Source organism: Scatophagus argus, chromosome 8 (genome assembly GCF_020382885.2).
Source record: "Scatophagus argus isolate fScaArg1 chromosome 8, fScaArg1.pri, whole genome shotgun sequence".
Lineage (NCBI taxonomy): Eukaryota > Metazoa > Chordata > Actinopteri > Scatophagidae > Scatophagus > Scatophagus argus.
The window spans coordinates 20,351,140-20,368,795 of NC_058500.1; the positions used below are offsets into that span (position 1 = coordinate 20,351,140).

General features: G+C 38.2%; 1 protein-coding gene across 1 annotated transcript; it reads left to right on the forward strand.

The window, feature by feature from the left end:
* The first annotated feature begins 836 nt into the window (after positions 1-836).
* LOC124063714 (neuronal acetylcholine receptor subunit alpha-2-like) lies at positions 837-11,163 on the forward strand. Its single transcript, XM_046397646.1, has 6 exons — positions 837-1,169; positions 3,729-3,880; positions 5,014-5,058; positions 5,148-5,257; positions 6,670-8,104; positions 9,069-11,163. Exons 1-6 carry the CDS (start codon positions 1,118-1,120, stop codon positions 9,192-9,194), a joined length of 1,920 nt encoding a protein of 639 aa, XP_046253602.1. The 5' UTR covers positions 837-1,117; the 3' UTR covers positions 9,195-11,163.
* The last annotated feature ends 6,493 nt before the right edge of the window (positions 11,164-17,656 follow it).

A 17,656-nucleotide genomic window follows, 5' to 3' on the forward strand; every position in this document is an offset into this window, starting at 1 on the left:
TGTCATCAAAACATGACATGTTGGCATTGCTGGGGAAAAGCAAAAATGATGCAGGACAACAGTAAACACACCTCAAGCAAACGCAACTGTCTCAATAGATGGCCAGTCTTGGCATTGAGCTTCACTGACGTATAAAAGCTGTAAAGCAGACTGACAGAGAAGTATAGCGAGGTTGCAGAAAAAGAGGAAACTGTCTGTGTGAAAGACATTACAGGAAAAAAACTGACTGCAGGTGAGGGTCGAGGGTGCTTAAAAGAGAAAAGAGAGTGGCAAGATAAAGGAAGGAGGGACTGTGGATGATATGCTCCTGGGAAACAGGGCAGGGAGAAGACTGAAGAGTATCCAGGTCCCATGACTCATTGGCACTCTACAAGACTGGACTTTGACAGACACCTGCAGTGTGCACACACACATTCACACACACAGACACTGGAATATATTGTAGCACGCATACAAATAACTGATCTGCCCCAAAAAAAGAAAAGAAAAAACCCAGCACTGCTTATGTATACTGTACTGGTAAGAAAATCTCAACAGATACACTTTCTTCACACACACAAACACACACAGACAAAGTTCACTGTTTTTCAAGAGAAAAAGTGAAGGAGAGACAGAAAACTGGAACAGGGAGAAAAGAAAATAAGTGGGAGGTAAAGAGAAAAGGCAAAGAGAGAAATGAGGTGTGTGTGTGAGCGAGAGAGAGAGAGAGAGAGAGAGAGAGAGAGAGAGAGCGAGAGATGAGATGAGATGAGGAGGCGGAGAGATGAGGTGAGGGAGGGAGTAATGTAGACAGGGAGGGTGGAGAAGAGAGGGATAAGTCACACTTGGATGAAGGATTCCAGTTGAGTGAGGAGGGACTTTCAAGTGTTGGATCAACTAAACTCCACATCTGTGGTTCTTCGCACAGACACTCAGACTGGACAGACGAGCTACTAAAGGGACAGACAGATGGAACCAAGAGGAACACCAGGCCCGGGGCTGACAAGGACCAACACAACCTCTGGCTGTTTAACCTAATCTGAGCCTCCTGAAGACTTTCTTTTACAGGATAGATGACTGACATCCGACAGAAACCAGAGAGAATTTTCTCATAGATTTGGAAACTATTAAGTGAGCCATGGATTTATACAGATGTTTGAGTTTACTTTTCTTCACTCTTTGTCCACAAGGTAAATGATTTCCCTTTGTGTCAGTTACAGTTGCTCGAGCTCTCATTTTCTGTTTCAACATAAGGGACTGTGTAAAAATTGTTAAAGGTGGATAGTCTGTATTTACTGGAGGAGCAGCTGAAGATGTTTCAGCCTTCACTCATTACAAATTCTATATATATTTTTTATTAATTCTGGGACAAAACTAATGCAGTTATCAGCACCCTAGAAAAGTTTATGCTCGGACCATGCAGTGGTGTTTGGTAAATGTATTTTCTCCACTTTTGTTCTCTAGTTTGTTGTTGTTTTTAAATATTGAAAAAGGCAATATTTTTATATATATATTTTTATAATAATAAATATAATGAGTCCTCCTCCACATTAATGTTTTTGTACAGTCCCTTTTTAAGTTCCACTCCCATTATTCATTATGAGGCTCAGGATTTAATGAAATGAATTGAATGAAAAACATAATCACTGGCCAAAAGACAGCCTTAAGGACACAAAAAACCAATGCTGTTTTCTGTAGTTTTCATTTATTATTGAGGTAAATACTCACTTGGTTGCTTAGTGACCTGGTACCAAGCTTTAAACCTGGTTCAAGTGCAGATATTTGCTGCTCATGCATTATTGGCCTGTGAGAGCACATTGATCAAATGGGGACAGAACTGGGTCCAGTAGCTCTGACACATCTCCATAACTAAGCAGGATGGAACTGTTTGGCTTGTGCTTTGCTGTCACATCAGCAAATAAACATTATTAGAAACATTATTTGCCATAACTGTCATACTTTTTCAAAATTATTCACATAAATCATCCTGTTTAATTTTCATTTTCTGTATAGATAAATTGTGAGAGCATATGGGTATACCAAGAAAGAAAAGCATCCATGAGAATGGAATGGAGAGGAAACTTGATATTCTGAAAAATGAAAAGGGAAAAATAAAGTTTAATAATTATATGACAGACAACCATAAAAAGTGTCACTATGAAAAGATGATATTTTCCTTTCTTTCTAAGTGACTGGTAGCATTACAGTCAGTACCGGTGCTCTTCACAGTATCCTGTAAGGCACACCACACAGAACTAAACTTGTCCAACATATTACTGCTGTGACTGACCTGCACATTGTCAAAGTCAGGACACCCTGCAAGCTTCCCCATCTAAATCCATTAGTTGCACGGCTGCTTTAGAACCCATTGGAGCATTCCTCTTTATTTAATATCAGCTGCATTCACCAGATTTCACTCTGAGCTGATGTGATCAAACAATGGTGCCTGTGTTTGCTTCTCTCATTTGAAACCAGAAACATTTCAAGGTTGTTGGGCATCTGGACATGTCAAACAGATTCAGTTGCAAACAGGAAGAAAAGGTGAGGGGAAAAGAAAATACCTCCATTTAATAAGATATTGATCCCAGGCCTTTAAAAACTGAGGATGCCAGTTTTCAGGCAACTGAAGGAGAGCCTATCAGCTTTGATTGAGTGGGTAGGAGGACCTGTGAGGAAGGCCAGCAGCATGACAACAACATCTGTGTCCCTGTTAGAATAGCAGAGCATTTTTATCATAGATAGACAGATAGATAGATAGACTCCCTGTGCAATTGCATATCTTCTGTTAGAATGAAATAATTAAAAAACACCCCTCTTTCCACACTAGTAATATTTTGTATAAGAAGCCCTAAACAATACGCTCCTCATACAGGCATTGAGATGTGCAGCAGGGCCTTGTCATAACACAGTGATGTATTGCTGTGCCGCTGATTTACCTGCACAGATGCCCAATGTCAGGAAAAGAAAAATGTCTAATTGAATATGAAAAAATGATTGAAACACAATGGACATTGTACTGTAAGTGCCTTGGGATGGTCCCAATCTCTAATTGTTCCCAGACCTCGTTAGGTCATCCTCAGTGCTATGTGAGCTGATTGTAAAGAGGGTATGTGTGATTGAGTTGGTCCATTAGAGCGGCCGAGGCAGAGAAATACCGAGCTGGAGAGACCGAGAGGGGGCGAGGGTTGAAGGGGTGAGGGAGGGATGAGACAGATCGCTCCATCAGCACGTCTGCTCAGAGACACATCGGATGTCCTCAGATTCGGATTCATCCTTCCTCTTTTTTTCTTCTCTCATCTCCTGCTCACACCTCCCCTCTCTGTTTGTCTCATCACTCAGATACAGTCTCATGTAACCATATGCCACCTGTATAATAGAGGTCACCCCTCTGTTAGATTACACTCCACAACAGTGGATTCTTTACTGGTGCATGACCACATCAGCTAAATCCATTTTAGATGAATACATTGAAGACAGTAGCAAATATATTCAATATAATATTATGCACTGAGATCACAGTATCTGTTTCATACAAATGAAAAGAGAAATGATTCAAACTGGTCAGAAAAGAGCACTAGTAAAGCATGCACGAAGGAGTAGCAATTTTAACTGAGGTATGTGCAAATAGATGAAGTCTTAGCAAAGATCTAAGGGTATTGTTTTTAACTCCTGAACAGACTTAACAGCCATGTCATGAGTCTATAGTAAAGCTTTCCATATGTTTCTAATCTCTTCTTCTCTCCCTTCAGTATTTTCCCAAGTTGGACCTCGTGCCCATGCTGAAGAGAGACTGCTCCAGGACCTGTTTGCACATTACAATAAGCTCTCCCGGCCTGTGGAAAACAGTACAGACACAGTACTTGTTCACTTTGGACTTTCTATTGCCCAGCTTATTGATGTGGTGAGTAAAACATCACAGCCTTGTTAAATTTCAATAGTCGCCAAGACTGGATTTCACCATTTTAAAATTATTTTGTCTGTTACAGCATACATATCTGCTCAACCTGTGTTCTCCACTGAGTAAAGAAAAACATAAACCAAAAGGGAGAAAAAGACATTCACCAAGGAGATTGTACTGCTAATGTCAGCACATTAAACAGCTTTTAAATTTGCCTGCAAATATCACTTTGGTCTCTTTAGGTACAGGTTTGCTAGTGCTGTTATGATGAACTTGTGTAAACAATGTTTTTTCAGTTTTTTCTTTCTGTCTTATATGTTAAACTCATTTTGATCATATCAGTAGCAACCAGCTCAAAGCTACACTTGACAAGAGGGATAAATTTAAATATACAGATCACTTATCGGCGGAAATTAAACCACAACAGAGGAGAATGAATTATTTTCCTAAATTAAATTCAGTTGTCAAGTATGCTAACAGTGGCAGAAAATATTCACAACTCTCTCCTAAACAACAACCCAGTCACAGCTGGTCTCAATGAAATAACATCTTTATTCTCTCTTTTCCCTAAGGTTTAATTGCATTACAGACTGTCTGGAGTTTTAAACACATGTACATTTTACACAAATTATCTTGAAGGGTTAACTGGGGTAAACTTCATAACACATAACAGCCATTTGGAGACATGCAAAGTGACCTGATGCAGCTGCACGACTGAATACGTACAGCCTGCAATATTGCAGGGATGATTCATTGGGTTTTTGACACACAATTAGGTGACAGTACTTGCTCCACATGCCTGGTGGTGAAAGTCAACTCTGGGTGAAGTTGTCTTCTCCTGCAGAGTGTTCACTGACTGCTATGACTTAGAGTCGGAGAAAACAACTTACCAGCAGTGGCAGCACAGCAACAGATACAGTACAGCAAGGGTGTTTTTTTTGTTTTTTTTGGCTGAAGCACTGCATAATAATTTTCATGATGTATTACACAACAATCTGTCTATGTATGTGTTTGAAAATTAATGACTACAAAATGAGATAATCAAAGAAATAAAGCCCAGACTGACATACAATTCATTTGAAATATGATGAATATGAATGTCGCAATAATTTTCTCTTCTGTTTTCATGAAATAAGGATGAAAAGAACCAGATGATGACCACAAACGTCTGGGTCAAGCAAGTATGCGATGAGGAAAGACAAAATCTATGCTAAAGATACAATCTAATACAAAGCTACAGTATATAAATATGATTAATGATTTCCTACAGGAATGGAATGATTACAAACTACGCTGGAACCCAGAGGAATACGAAAATGTCACCTCCATCCGTATTCCCTCAGAAATCATCTGGAGACCCGATATTGTCCTCTACAACAAGTGAGTATCTGTATCAATAGCTTGCATGTTTTCATGTAAAGTTGTTTACATAAAATTGTCAGAGATACTGAGATCTTAAATGCTGCCATTTTTAAGGAAAAAAATTCTCATAAAGCAAGTAATGTTGGGATCTTGATTTGATGTTAATTTCCAACAGATGGTATGACTGGAGGGAAAACTCCAAACATGTGCCAAACATCTTGTCCTGTGCCAATGTCATAGAGTAATTTTACTAAAATAAATGTGAACAAGGTCAGCCTTAATGGATGTGGTGACAAAGAAAGCTCGGTACATTGTACGGTGCAATACATTAAGCTGCGATTTAGAAAATTAAATGTCATTGGATATGTTTCAAATTACCTCAGATAAAATGCAGTGTACCAGTGCCTGAGGTAAACCTGCAGTTATCTGACTCTAAATAAGGGAAATCAGCCATATGAAAAAGTGTATCAGATACAGGCATGACAGAATTTGCTAAATACACAATCTTTATGGGGTCAAAACACAAGTTTACATTGGGCAAAAAGCAAGGAATCCAGAGGGCCAGGCAGATGTTCTGAAAAGACAACATAGACAGTGTAGCACACAACAAGGGTGGGCTGGGTCAGATGATGAGCCGAAGCAGGAAGTTAAGAGTGGTGCTCAGGTGTGTAATGGCAGGGCTGGATGACGTGAGAGTATTACAAGAAGATTAATCAGATTATAGAGATGGGAGAAGAAAGAGAGGATGATGGGTCAGTCTGACAGTGTTTATCAGCAGAGATTAGAGTGTCAAGCATTGACTTCACTGAGTGGCACATCTAATTTTTTGGAAATGTAAATATGAGTGTCATCGGTATCTGTGTCTTCATAAATCTGAGTTTATACAAACACATAGAGGGGGAGTAAAAAAATAAAAGGATTAGAATTATAATAAATAATTATCAAATTATTTTTTCTACTGAATTTTGTATTACATTTCTTAAAGAACAAAAGTGATTCAACACTAAACATTCTGTAGGCTTTGCACTTGTCACAAGATACCAGAAAGCTCCATCATTTCTCCTTCAGGCTAGTCAGTTATTCAAAAAAATGATATTAACTTCTGGCTTTTAGTTAATAGAAATCACTGGCTGTAATACTAACCACTGTATTCAGGCCATTCTTTTTAATGAAGGTTAGATGGTATTGAGTGTGAGTTTATTGTGAAGTTTATTCTTGACCTTGGATAAGGTATTTTTTAAAAATTTTAAAAACAAAACTGGAGTTAAGATTTAATGTCCACTTGGTTTAAAATTTTGTCATCTAAAATGTATTGCTTGGGATCTTAGCCAGAATTTAAATCTTAGAATGTTATCTTTGATGAAAATATAGTACATTTTGAAAAATGTTTCCAATTCTTTTCCCTCTTATACTCTGTTCTTTACATGCAGTGCTGATGGTGATTTTGCGGTAACTCACCTCACAAAGGCACATCTGTTCTATGACGGTCAGATAAAGTGGATGCCACCGGCTATTTACAAGTCGTCATGCAGCATAGATGTCACCTTTTTCCCTTTTGACCAGCAAAGCTGCAAGATGAAGTTTGGCTCGTGGACATATGACCGTGCCAAAATCGATCTGATTAGCATGGCCAGCGATGTGGATCAGATGGACTACTGGGAGAGTGGTGAATGGGTCATTGTCAATGCAGTTGGCAAGTACAATACCAAAAAGTATGAGTGCTGCACAGAGATTTATGCTGACATCACTTACTACTTCATCATCCGGAGGCTTCCGTTGTTCTACACCATTAACCTTATCATTCCCTGTCTTCTTATCTCCTGTTTGACTGTTCTGGTGTTTTATTTGCCATCACAATGTGGAGAAAAGATCACCTTGTGTATCTCAGTGTTACTCTCCCTCACAGTATTTCTCCTTCTGATCACAGAGATTATACCATCCACATCTCTGGTGATTCCACTGATCGGTGAATATCTGTTGTTCACTATGGTTTTTGTCACGCTTTCCATAATAATTACTGTCTTTGTGTTAAATGTACATCACCGATCACCACAAACCCATGGCATGCCTCACTGGGTACGCAGAGTATTCCTAGACTTTGTTCCCAGAGTTCTGTTCATGAAGCGTCCACCAGGCACAGCCAAGCAGCACTGCAAAAAGCTTATTGAGATGATGCACCGTCCTGCCACCATATCTGCAACTGGCAACTCACAGGCCTTTTGGACGAGCATAGAGACAGGATTGAGACAGATGGGCCAGGTAGAGAATACACTCCCGAAGACTCCATCTGAGAGTCCAAGCATCCTTGTTTCCTCACCTTCTCCACCCTCTTCTCCTCCTGGGGACTGCAACAAGGAAGATCACTCACTGAACATTTTCTGCCAGTCCAGATCTGGTCATTATTCGGTTCTCTCAGAGAAGCAACCCCTACGTGGACACAATTCCGCTGCCTCATCTTCTTCCCAATTGTCCTTACCTCCAACTTTGCCACTGGGTCCACTTCGCAGTCTATCCAGGGAAGACTCCAACTCATTGGCCCCTAATGGTCGCTCCCTTAGTGTAGAGCAAATGTTTGACCAACAGAAAGAGCTTCCTCAGAGAGCTGGACATCGGTGTCGTTCCCGCAGCTTCCAGTACTGCTGTCTGCATGATGAAGGGCCTGAGGTCACTGGGATCGCAGGGTGGATGAAGAAACAATCTCCTTCAGATCAACTAGCTGAAACGCTCAAAGCAACAGAGTCCACAAAAGACGCAAGTACCCAACAGGATACTATTGTTCCGACCATTTCGCCAACTATGCAACGTGCCATAGAAGGAGTCCAGTATATTGCTGATCATCTCAGGGCAGAAGATGCAGATTTTTCAGTGAGTTGACAGACATTTATGTAAACCAACATTATGCATGATGTGGCATTTTATGCGATTTGGCATTTGCTTTTCATCCATGCACCACTGTCACCTGCAGACAGCTTTACATGTGAATTTATTATGATTATATTATTTATTTAGCTCCCAGTCTGCTTTGTGTAGATTCAGCCTGCTGTACGGCTAACTGAGCTAACTGTCTAACAACAGCTATAGTTTTCTGCCATCAGCAGCTAGTTTCAGTTTTGCTAAATTAATTTTCAGGAAACTCAGGATATAACAACTGAATCACAGCCATTATTTCAAGTTCAAACTGTTATTTTAAGTTAAAATTGTCTCAAAAATCTTGTTGCAACTTAATTTGGCTTAAATGACTTTGTCAGATTCCATATTCAGTATCATATAAGTTCTCAGCACTTCAACACAACAGGCTGTGCTTTGTAATCCAACATGGAGTGTTCCAACAATGTACAGTCTGTCTGCTTAATGAATTGTGGTAATATTTACTTATTTAACACAAAAGTTTCCAAGAATAAAATGACCATCACTTAATTTTACTGAGATTTCAAGTCATGTAGCCTATCATACTGTTAGTTTGGCTGTGTAAAAAAGTTACATATCTCTTCTTTATTGTTTTGAAATATATTAGTGAAAATGTATTGTAATTATAAGTTACTGCATTCATTGACACTAGTCATTGTCAATTCGACAATGTACTCTCTATCTCCAGCCAGAAAAGGTCTTAGAAAGTCTTTGAAACAAGGGGACCTCAGTAATTTGACCTTGAGTTTTTCTTAAGAGACAAGCAAGATTGACTGACATTTAGGAGATAGCTGCTTCATAATGGAAAAATCAGCCATTCGAGAGAAATCAATCAAGGGTGAAAACTGACAGCAGGTAAAAAGGAAGGTGGTGTGGTGTGAAATTTGAAATGTCCCTTTCTGCTGTCTCTCTTCTGTGCTAGGTAAAGGAGGACTGGAAGTATGTGGCCATGGTCATTGACAGGATTTTCCTCTGGATGTTTGTATTGGTGTGTATACTGGGTTCTGTTGGACTTTTTCTCCCCCCTTGGCTGGCTGGAATGATCTAGAAGCTCACCACTGAAGGAAACGGAGTCCAGAAACACTGACAGAAAGATAGACTCTCTTATATTGTAAAAAGAAGAAGAAGAACAAGAAGAATGGTTTTTCATTTCTCTTTTTATTTTCTATTTTTCAAACTCACATTCCTTGCTCTTGCCCCAGGTCAAAAGGTTATTCACAGAGAAACGAGATTAAATATCTATCATTGATTCCAATGGTAATATAAATACTTTATGAGGGCAAAAGGCCAACAGCGAAAATATCTTTCTGCACCACTTCATTTTGACATTGAGCTGTATAGCTCAAGATGTCACTTTCATAAAAAACAGAGAATAGACTTTGACCCATTTACAACTGCAGAAAACATCACAAAAAGACCTTAAGATATTTATAAAGTGAGTGTTAAAGGTTTGCTTTAAATCTCAATTTTATTATTCCTACTACAGTGTCATTGTTGTAATATCTTGACAATAGCACAGTTGACAGTTTAGTGTCCTCACCAAGTACTCATAAAATATTCACGTTTCTGTGCAACCTAATTTGTCAGAATGCAGTACTCAGAAGGATTTGTGTTTTCTGTTTCTCAGGTGTTTTTACAGTGGCCACTGCTTGGGCAATCACACATACATCTCTTGGAGTCTGTAATCAAAGCATTTAAATAAACACATTTATTCAGAATGCTTTCAGCCATCCTCTTTGTTACTAGGGATTTAAAGTGACTCTCCCCAGTCATTCATAGCCTTCCTCTGACCAATCCCAGCCACCTAAATAGAGGTGAATATTTTTTCTGTTGCATAATAAATTGTCCTTTTTTCTTTCTTTCTTGTCAAGCATGATTTTTAAACCCATAATAATAGATTTTTTGTTTGATATTTTTATGTTAAAGGTGAGTATCAATACAAATAAAAACTGCCACACTTATTTTCCAGGCATGTATTATTTTGCATCTTATAAAGAAAACCAGCTTCTATAGTGCATTTTACACTGTCTACAATACACTTCTGATAGGAAAGATGATGTCTTTAATAATATAAAGCAAAACAGACAGCCATTCTTGATGTGCAAAATGAGTTGAAGGTTTCTGACAGCAGCAGATAGCAGAAGTAGTGAAAGGCTGTAGTCACTTCTGAACATTTGTCCTCCTCAGTAAAACAAAAGAGAAACACATCTAGAGTGATGCCAGCAATGAAAAGACATTTTTTTAGCATAAGACCAAGGATCAAAGTATCACAAATTCTGATGTAAAGAAATGGGGTTTATTTTTAGAAAACGTTATAATTTAATAGCGCGAACATTTTCTTAATGATCTTAATATATTGATGGCGAAAAAGTTTAAACTATAAGACAATTATTTTTGTACAAAACGGTTAAATTTAACTGTGCTACAAGTGACATAATTTGGCAAAAGATGACGAGCTGCACATAGTGTACTAGATGTGAGGTATTTGTAAAGTCTTTTTCCTCAATAATTTTCAGGAAACCAACTTGTTTTTTGTTATCCATACTTTTTACATTTGATGATTTTGCTATGCAGTAAAATTATTTGCTTCAAATAATAGTTGCTATAGGAGCCTTAGGTTGTTGTGTACTCATGACAATTTAAACAAGTCATCTAATTATTGTTGTTATAGAACAAGGAACCATCAATAAGTTATTTGATGGGGCTGGTAAATTCAAATGATATCAAAAGTCTGATGAACCTTTGCTAGTCTGGTATAATGTGTTCTGAATTTCTCCCTCACTTGTTTTATTGATATATTTATCTTTAGTGTCATTCTGTCTCTCTTGTGGTCCTTTTCCTTTTCCTTGCTGCTCTCATTAGATCGTCTAATGAAGCTGACCCTCCCTTTGTCTTTCTCTTGTACTGCCTTGCTGTGAGCCATTGACTCAACTTTCCCCAACATCACTGGTATGTTTCAACCCATCAATCTCTGTTTTGACAAAACCACTAGTGGAATATAAGTGAGTACATTTACTAAAGCAAATACAAATATGAAGTACTTGTGCTTTACTTGAGTATTTCTGTTTTGTACAACTTTATACTTTTACATCTCAGAGGTACATATTGTACTGAATTGTCCTGGAACACTACATCTGTCTGACAGCTTTAGTTATTAGTTACTTTTCAGATTATAATTGTTCATGCCCTTCATGTCCAGTGAAAATCATATATCTCCAGATGCACTGAATTTGAATGTTTGTTGGAAACTGAAGGCAGTTTTTCTAAATGTGCTGAAAAAAAATCTCCTCCTACTCAAGCTCAATAAACAGTTTTAAAACTCTCTGAAAGAGAACTGGAATATAGATCACCACAAAGCTGAAAACAGGGTTGCTTTTCTGAGCTCATGAAACTTTTTAGGGTTACACTTTAATAACTTTGGTGATTCCTTCACTTTTCATTTAGTGCATCATGTCAAAATATGAATTTGTACTCTACCTGTATTGTAGGTGATTTCAAACAGCAAGCCGTTGCAACTTTGGCTGCCACGTGACAACAACATAGGCTCCAACTGTCCAACTACAACTACTTGTTATCTCAGAGCTTCTTTTGCATTTCCATTTCAAAGTCAGGTCATGTTCAAATAGCTGTTGCTCTGTAAGGCTCTGTAATGTCATGAAATAATTATGACACAGAACAAGTAACAACCCATGGAGCAGCTGACTGTGCTGTTCATGTCTAGTTAGTGTATCCACTTATGTTCTGCACATTTTGTCAACCACAATACAGATTTTTTTTTCTGATATCAACAAGTATTTTCTTAACAATTTTGAAAACTTCTAAATTTTGATATATATATCTATATTTTTTATTTTGGTTGTTTTGTGCATTAACCTTATTTCAGTTCTTTTATACCATTTTGCTCTTTGTTGAGGTTTGACTTCTTTGCATTTTTTGCACCAAAGCTTGTGTCTTGAACTTCAATTTTTTGTCACCTTTCCCGCTGGCATGAGATGTAAGTGAAAGTCTCCTTTGGTTTCTCTGTCTCACTTGAAAAGTTGGAAATTTTGTAATTTTTCTGTTTTCATAATTTCATGCATAACAAAATAAAAATAAAAAGGATTGAATCGGCTACGAATTTATTATAAAAAAAAAAAACACTCAAGAGTTTTCTTTTAAAATCTGTATATTTTTGAGGTCGCTAAAAAGCGACCTCACCTTTAATCTTGATTAAGCCAAGAATGGAGCTTGATTGTTTTGCAACACCAAATTATACTGTTTACATTCATCAACTCCTTTGCACTTTATTCCTGTTCCCATATATATGCACCCTGCTGCTCCATCTCTATAAAAGCTCAGATTCGATTAAATTTAAAACATGAAACGTTACACCTGAGTGCCCAAAGTGATGACCCCAGTTTTGACCTCAAGCAGCAAACGATTGTATTTCCACTGGCTCAGCAGAAGACCAACCATTGATCATTATGTAAAAACACAGGCAGGAGAAAATGGCAATTAAGCACAATATGGAAACACTGCACTTTAAACAAGCTCAAATACATGCAGGGCTTCGTATTTATTATTTATTTATTGATTTCAGCACCTTATTAGAAGAAGAAAGGCTGGATTATAGTCTGAAATACAATCTAGCACTTTGTTGCAACTCCAAGTGAGTTAAAATCACAGCTTTATAAAAAAGGTCAAGCTTAAGTTAGCCTTTTGTCTGTATGCAAAAAATTAATATATGAACGGATATTAATTTCCATTTGTCCCTCCAGTTTCCTCTGGAAACACAATACCATCGCATAATATACCACAATACTATGGTATATTGTCAAATGAATTCTGAAATGAAATGAGGATGATCTTTATGAGACTACAAACTAATTTGCATGAAATGATAAGATATGCCTTTATAGCAGGAATTTCATTAATATTAATATTCATCATTTTAAATACCTGAACAAAGGCAAATTACAAATGTCCACATCATATGGTAGAGCTCCATTATCGTGCTCTGTATTGGCTGCCTCAAGAAAGCAATGCCACCTAAGTACACAAAGTTATTAATTACAAATAAATGTCATTAGATAATTAGGAAAATTTAACCTTTAATGTTGCTTTGTTCCTTTGCAGATACATATGCCATAGTTGTGAGAATTAATTTGCAGGAAATGTGCTCAGATGCTTGGTACATGATGAACCTGATGATGTGCTAAGCTGCTTCCTCTTAGGAGACTATGTGCCTGCATAGTTATGTAGCTTATTTATGCACTGCATGTATGTATTTATGTAGCTTATGTAGATTTATGTATGTTGTATATGTAGTCACAAGGTGATGTTTTATATTATAAAGCACATGTTATATAAATATGAATGTACACCAACCAGCCACAATATTAAGGCACTTACAGGTGAGGTGAATAAAATTAGTCATATCTTTACAATGCAATATTCTATGGGAAAACATTGGGTTCTGGCAATCGTGGATGTTCTTTGACACACACCATCCACCTGGACTTTGAAGATCAACTGACACAACTGATTCATTGTAAAATGAAAACCGTGATAAACAGTTTTGAATATAGACATGATGGTGGCTACATTATGATAAAATGCTAAAAGAGTAAGGCCAAAGCTAAGCAAAAAACCATCCAGCCTGGATCTATGTAGAAGACATACAAAAAAAGGAGCAGCATTGTGTATTACAGGGTAAAGCCAGTTAGAGCTAGTAATGTATAATCAAATAAAAATGTTGCTTAGTGAAAATGTTACCTTTCTGACATAACCTAATAACTCCACAAGAAGTGGCTAATTAAACTGATAGAAGAAAAAAATAGAAAATCAGGCCTGCAGGTCTGGGTTGAAGCTGAGGCTTGTAGCACTTGGCAGGACTATTCAAGCTCTTTCACAGTCTTTATTAGTTATCTAGTATTTGTTAGTCAAACACCAGTGATGGGAAAAAGAGGAACATTTAAAATCTGATATGTGTATTTCAATAAAAGTAACCTTAATAGATAACAGACACTATTCTGATTTATTTCCACATAATTGGACTCAAAGGAAAAATCAGATAAAAGAACGATACACTGCACTAATGGTTTTCAGCTATTGTAACTGAGCAACATTTTAACCAAACAGAGATCTTTGTCAGGCTATGGTAAATCACAAAGCAGAACAAGCAATATACAGATGAAACACATTTGGCGCTCAGGTGATTCTAATTTGTGTGAAATCTAATCCAAAACTGGACCAGTCAGAGCAGAGATGGACACCACTGTTTGATACTCCCTCATGGGGGACAGAGCATCCCTCCATGAAAAGGGCAAAGACAGCTACAAACAGCAAGATCAATATTATAATTAGCAAATATGTGAAATACACTATTTTTCCGTTTGTATTATGAACTTGCCTGTGTTGCTAAAATGTGTTTTTTCTTCTGTATAGTAGTTGTTAAGATAATTGTTTTGTGAACAATTTATGATATATTTTTCACTCAGTATGATTTGTTGGATTTGATGTGTGCCTACATAATATTGATCTGGTTGCTTCTATGTTGTTATGCCCTCTTCATCGAGACATGCTCTGTCCCCCATGCGAGACGAAAGGTGAGAGACCTGTCAGAGACCAGTGGGGGAACTGATAAGGTTATTATGTGTGCAGTTGCTGAGCTGCTTTTACTAGGAGAAGGGGTTGGAGATGCAAGACAGTTCAAGACTGTCTCCATATTTTGGGTCATGCACTCTGCCTGACAGACTGCATAAGGGTGGACATCAGATGACAGACTGACGGTGGCCCATAACAGCCTGCAAAATCAGACTAAAAGCAAAATGGGAATTGTGACCCCCAACATGTACCCCTTGAACGTACACTGATCACCCACAACATTAAAACCACTGACAGGTTGAAGTGAATGAAATTAGTCATATCTTTACAACGCAATATTCCATGGGGAAACCTTGAGTTCTGGCAATAGTGTGGATGTTCTTTGACACACACCACCCACCTAAACATTATCTTATCCTTGAGAAGCTGATATACAGCCGAGTCTAGTCCGGATGAGCTGTCTCTCCTGTACTGTGCCATGAGTCTGTGGAGTGGTTGTTTGGTTTCCCCTACGTAAAGGTCCCTGCTATATAGGGAACAACAACGTTTTTCCGTCTATTCTGTTCATCACTGGTTGAAGCCTTGAGATCCCAGAAGGTTTAACACACATTTGTACCATCCCTCATGTGACCCTAACGTCTCACTAATGAGTCACGCCTTGACTTATGTGACCATAACAACTCACATGATGGCACGAAGTGTCAACAATGCTCAAGACCACCCCCAAGGTGACAACACCTCTAGAGGTTGAACACGTGGAGCTCCCCATCTATCATAGAACCGAAGAAGCCTTTAGGATGAGAGGTGAAACATTTTCAAATAAAGATATGCGGTTGCCTTCACTTCTGGTACTTCAGTTTACTAAACAGTTTTTGGGCAAGACCCAAATTGGGAGCCAGGCACACAGACAAACAAAAGATGAGTAGGCAGGCAGACCAAGTAATTCAAAGTCTAAAAAAAACAGCAAATATAAAGCCAAGAACTGGATACATTGTAATTCTGACCTGATGAGAAAAAGGTGTTTCACCATTCACTGTTTTACAGTTCACCCCAAGGACATGAATGTTTCGATAGCAAGTCCTTCCAGTGGTTTTACATTGACAACACTTAACCCAAAATGACCTAATGGATGTGCTAAAGGGAAAGTGGGTGGATTACCAAGATCATTAGGACACATTATCTGAGAGGTATGTCTGCACAAATATCTGTATAAAATCATTAATCAAAAAATTGGCTGGTGACAATAAAGGAAAAGTCAAGGGATCACCAAAGTCATTATGCTTCATCCTCAGGAGGACATGAATGATTCTACAAAATTTTTCATTTTCATTAGTTGTTCAGATCTTTAAGTATGGACCAAAACGATAAGCAAACTACCGTTCACTTCTAAAAGAACCACAAAGTGGATGATGAGCTGTAATTGTTTTGTATTTCATTTTGTCAACAACAGAGCAAAATGTAAAAAGGGAAATTAATGGATGTACTGCACAGCATAGTACAACTACATACAATTTTATTGTCAGTTAGCAGAAAATGTTATCTGTATCAGACTGCACAATTGTGCCAAACAGAGTGCAACATTAGAGAGCTCAGTCTACTCTACACATTCATATGTAAACCCCTACAGCCCAGCAACCATTAGATGAACAGCTTAGCGTAAATTCCTAAGTAAAACATCTGTCAAGGTGGCTTTCCAATCAATTTTCCCATCACATCTCCTTAATCACTTAATCCGGGCTCTGATAGGTGCCCATTAGCAGGAAAAACTCCCCTAATAGGCCAGTCTGAATCCATACACGAGACAGACATCTGCAAGTGTGCAGCGCATACAGCCAAGAAGGTATGCAGACAACACACCTAGACCTTGTACACACACACACACAATAAATCTGCTGCTGGTGTGACAGTGATACCCTCAGAGACCCGAGGCTCATAAATGGGGTAAATGTGAAGCACAGACCCTCGAGGGATCCCATTAAATCAACACACAAACCGCATTTTGCCATTTTTCCCAGACGATCAGCAAATTTTGTGTGATCCCTCCAGTCACCAGCAATCTATAAGTGCTGCCACTCAACAGATCAGAGCACAAGCAGGGCTTCCCTCAGGGTACTGACTCAAGGGCTCACGAGTTCTGCAAGTGTGGCTGCCTTCCGCTCCGCCCGGGTCCATCCAGAGATTTCTTGAATGGCTTATGAAGTGCACTGTATCTCCCTGCTACCCTTACTATCTATTCCCCTACGGACACCACAGTTGCTATTACTTGCTGATGGTCATAGGTTTTCTAGCTATATATTCATTGTAATATATTCAGCCTTAATGGTCTCATGGTCTTACTAAACTTCAGCATATTTCAGCTGGCCTGATTCTTTTGGAAAACATGAATTCAAATAGTTGAACAAAGGTAGCCCTGTTATTATGCTGTATTACTTTTACATTAGAAATTGCTAATAAAAAGAAAGCATAAAGGCATTAAGACCTCATTTTCAGCTACCTAACATTATGACTTTACTCTTTAATAGAGAAACTGAAAGGTAGATGCACTCACTACCCAACACACCGCCTACAGACAATGTGTGTCCGATTTAGACAACAGACAAGCTGCTCTCCAAATTCATTTTTTAACAGAGAGGTTACGGTCATAGCTTCAAAGACGCTGTGTATGAGCTGATAAGAGGCGTAGGGGAATGTAAGGGTTGCACTTCGAAACTCTGTAAAGGTCTCTAACTCCTGAGGATATAATTTAAAAGTCAGTCAGAAATCTGTCAACTGCACTAGAAATAGGAGTAGCAGCCTCTGGCCAGAATTACTAAAACCTCTCCCAGAAGACCACAAATAAGATTCTATGCTAGAGTAACATTTCTTTATACTGGGGTTCAGCTGTAAAAAAGGTGTATGGTTAAAAACAAAGAAAAATCCACAGTA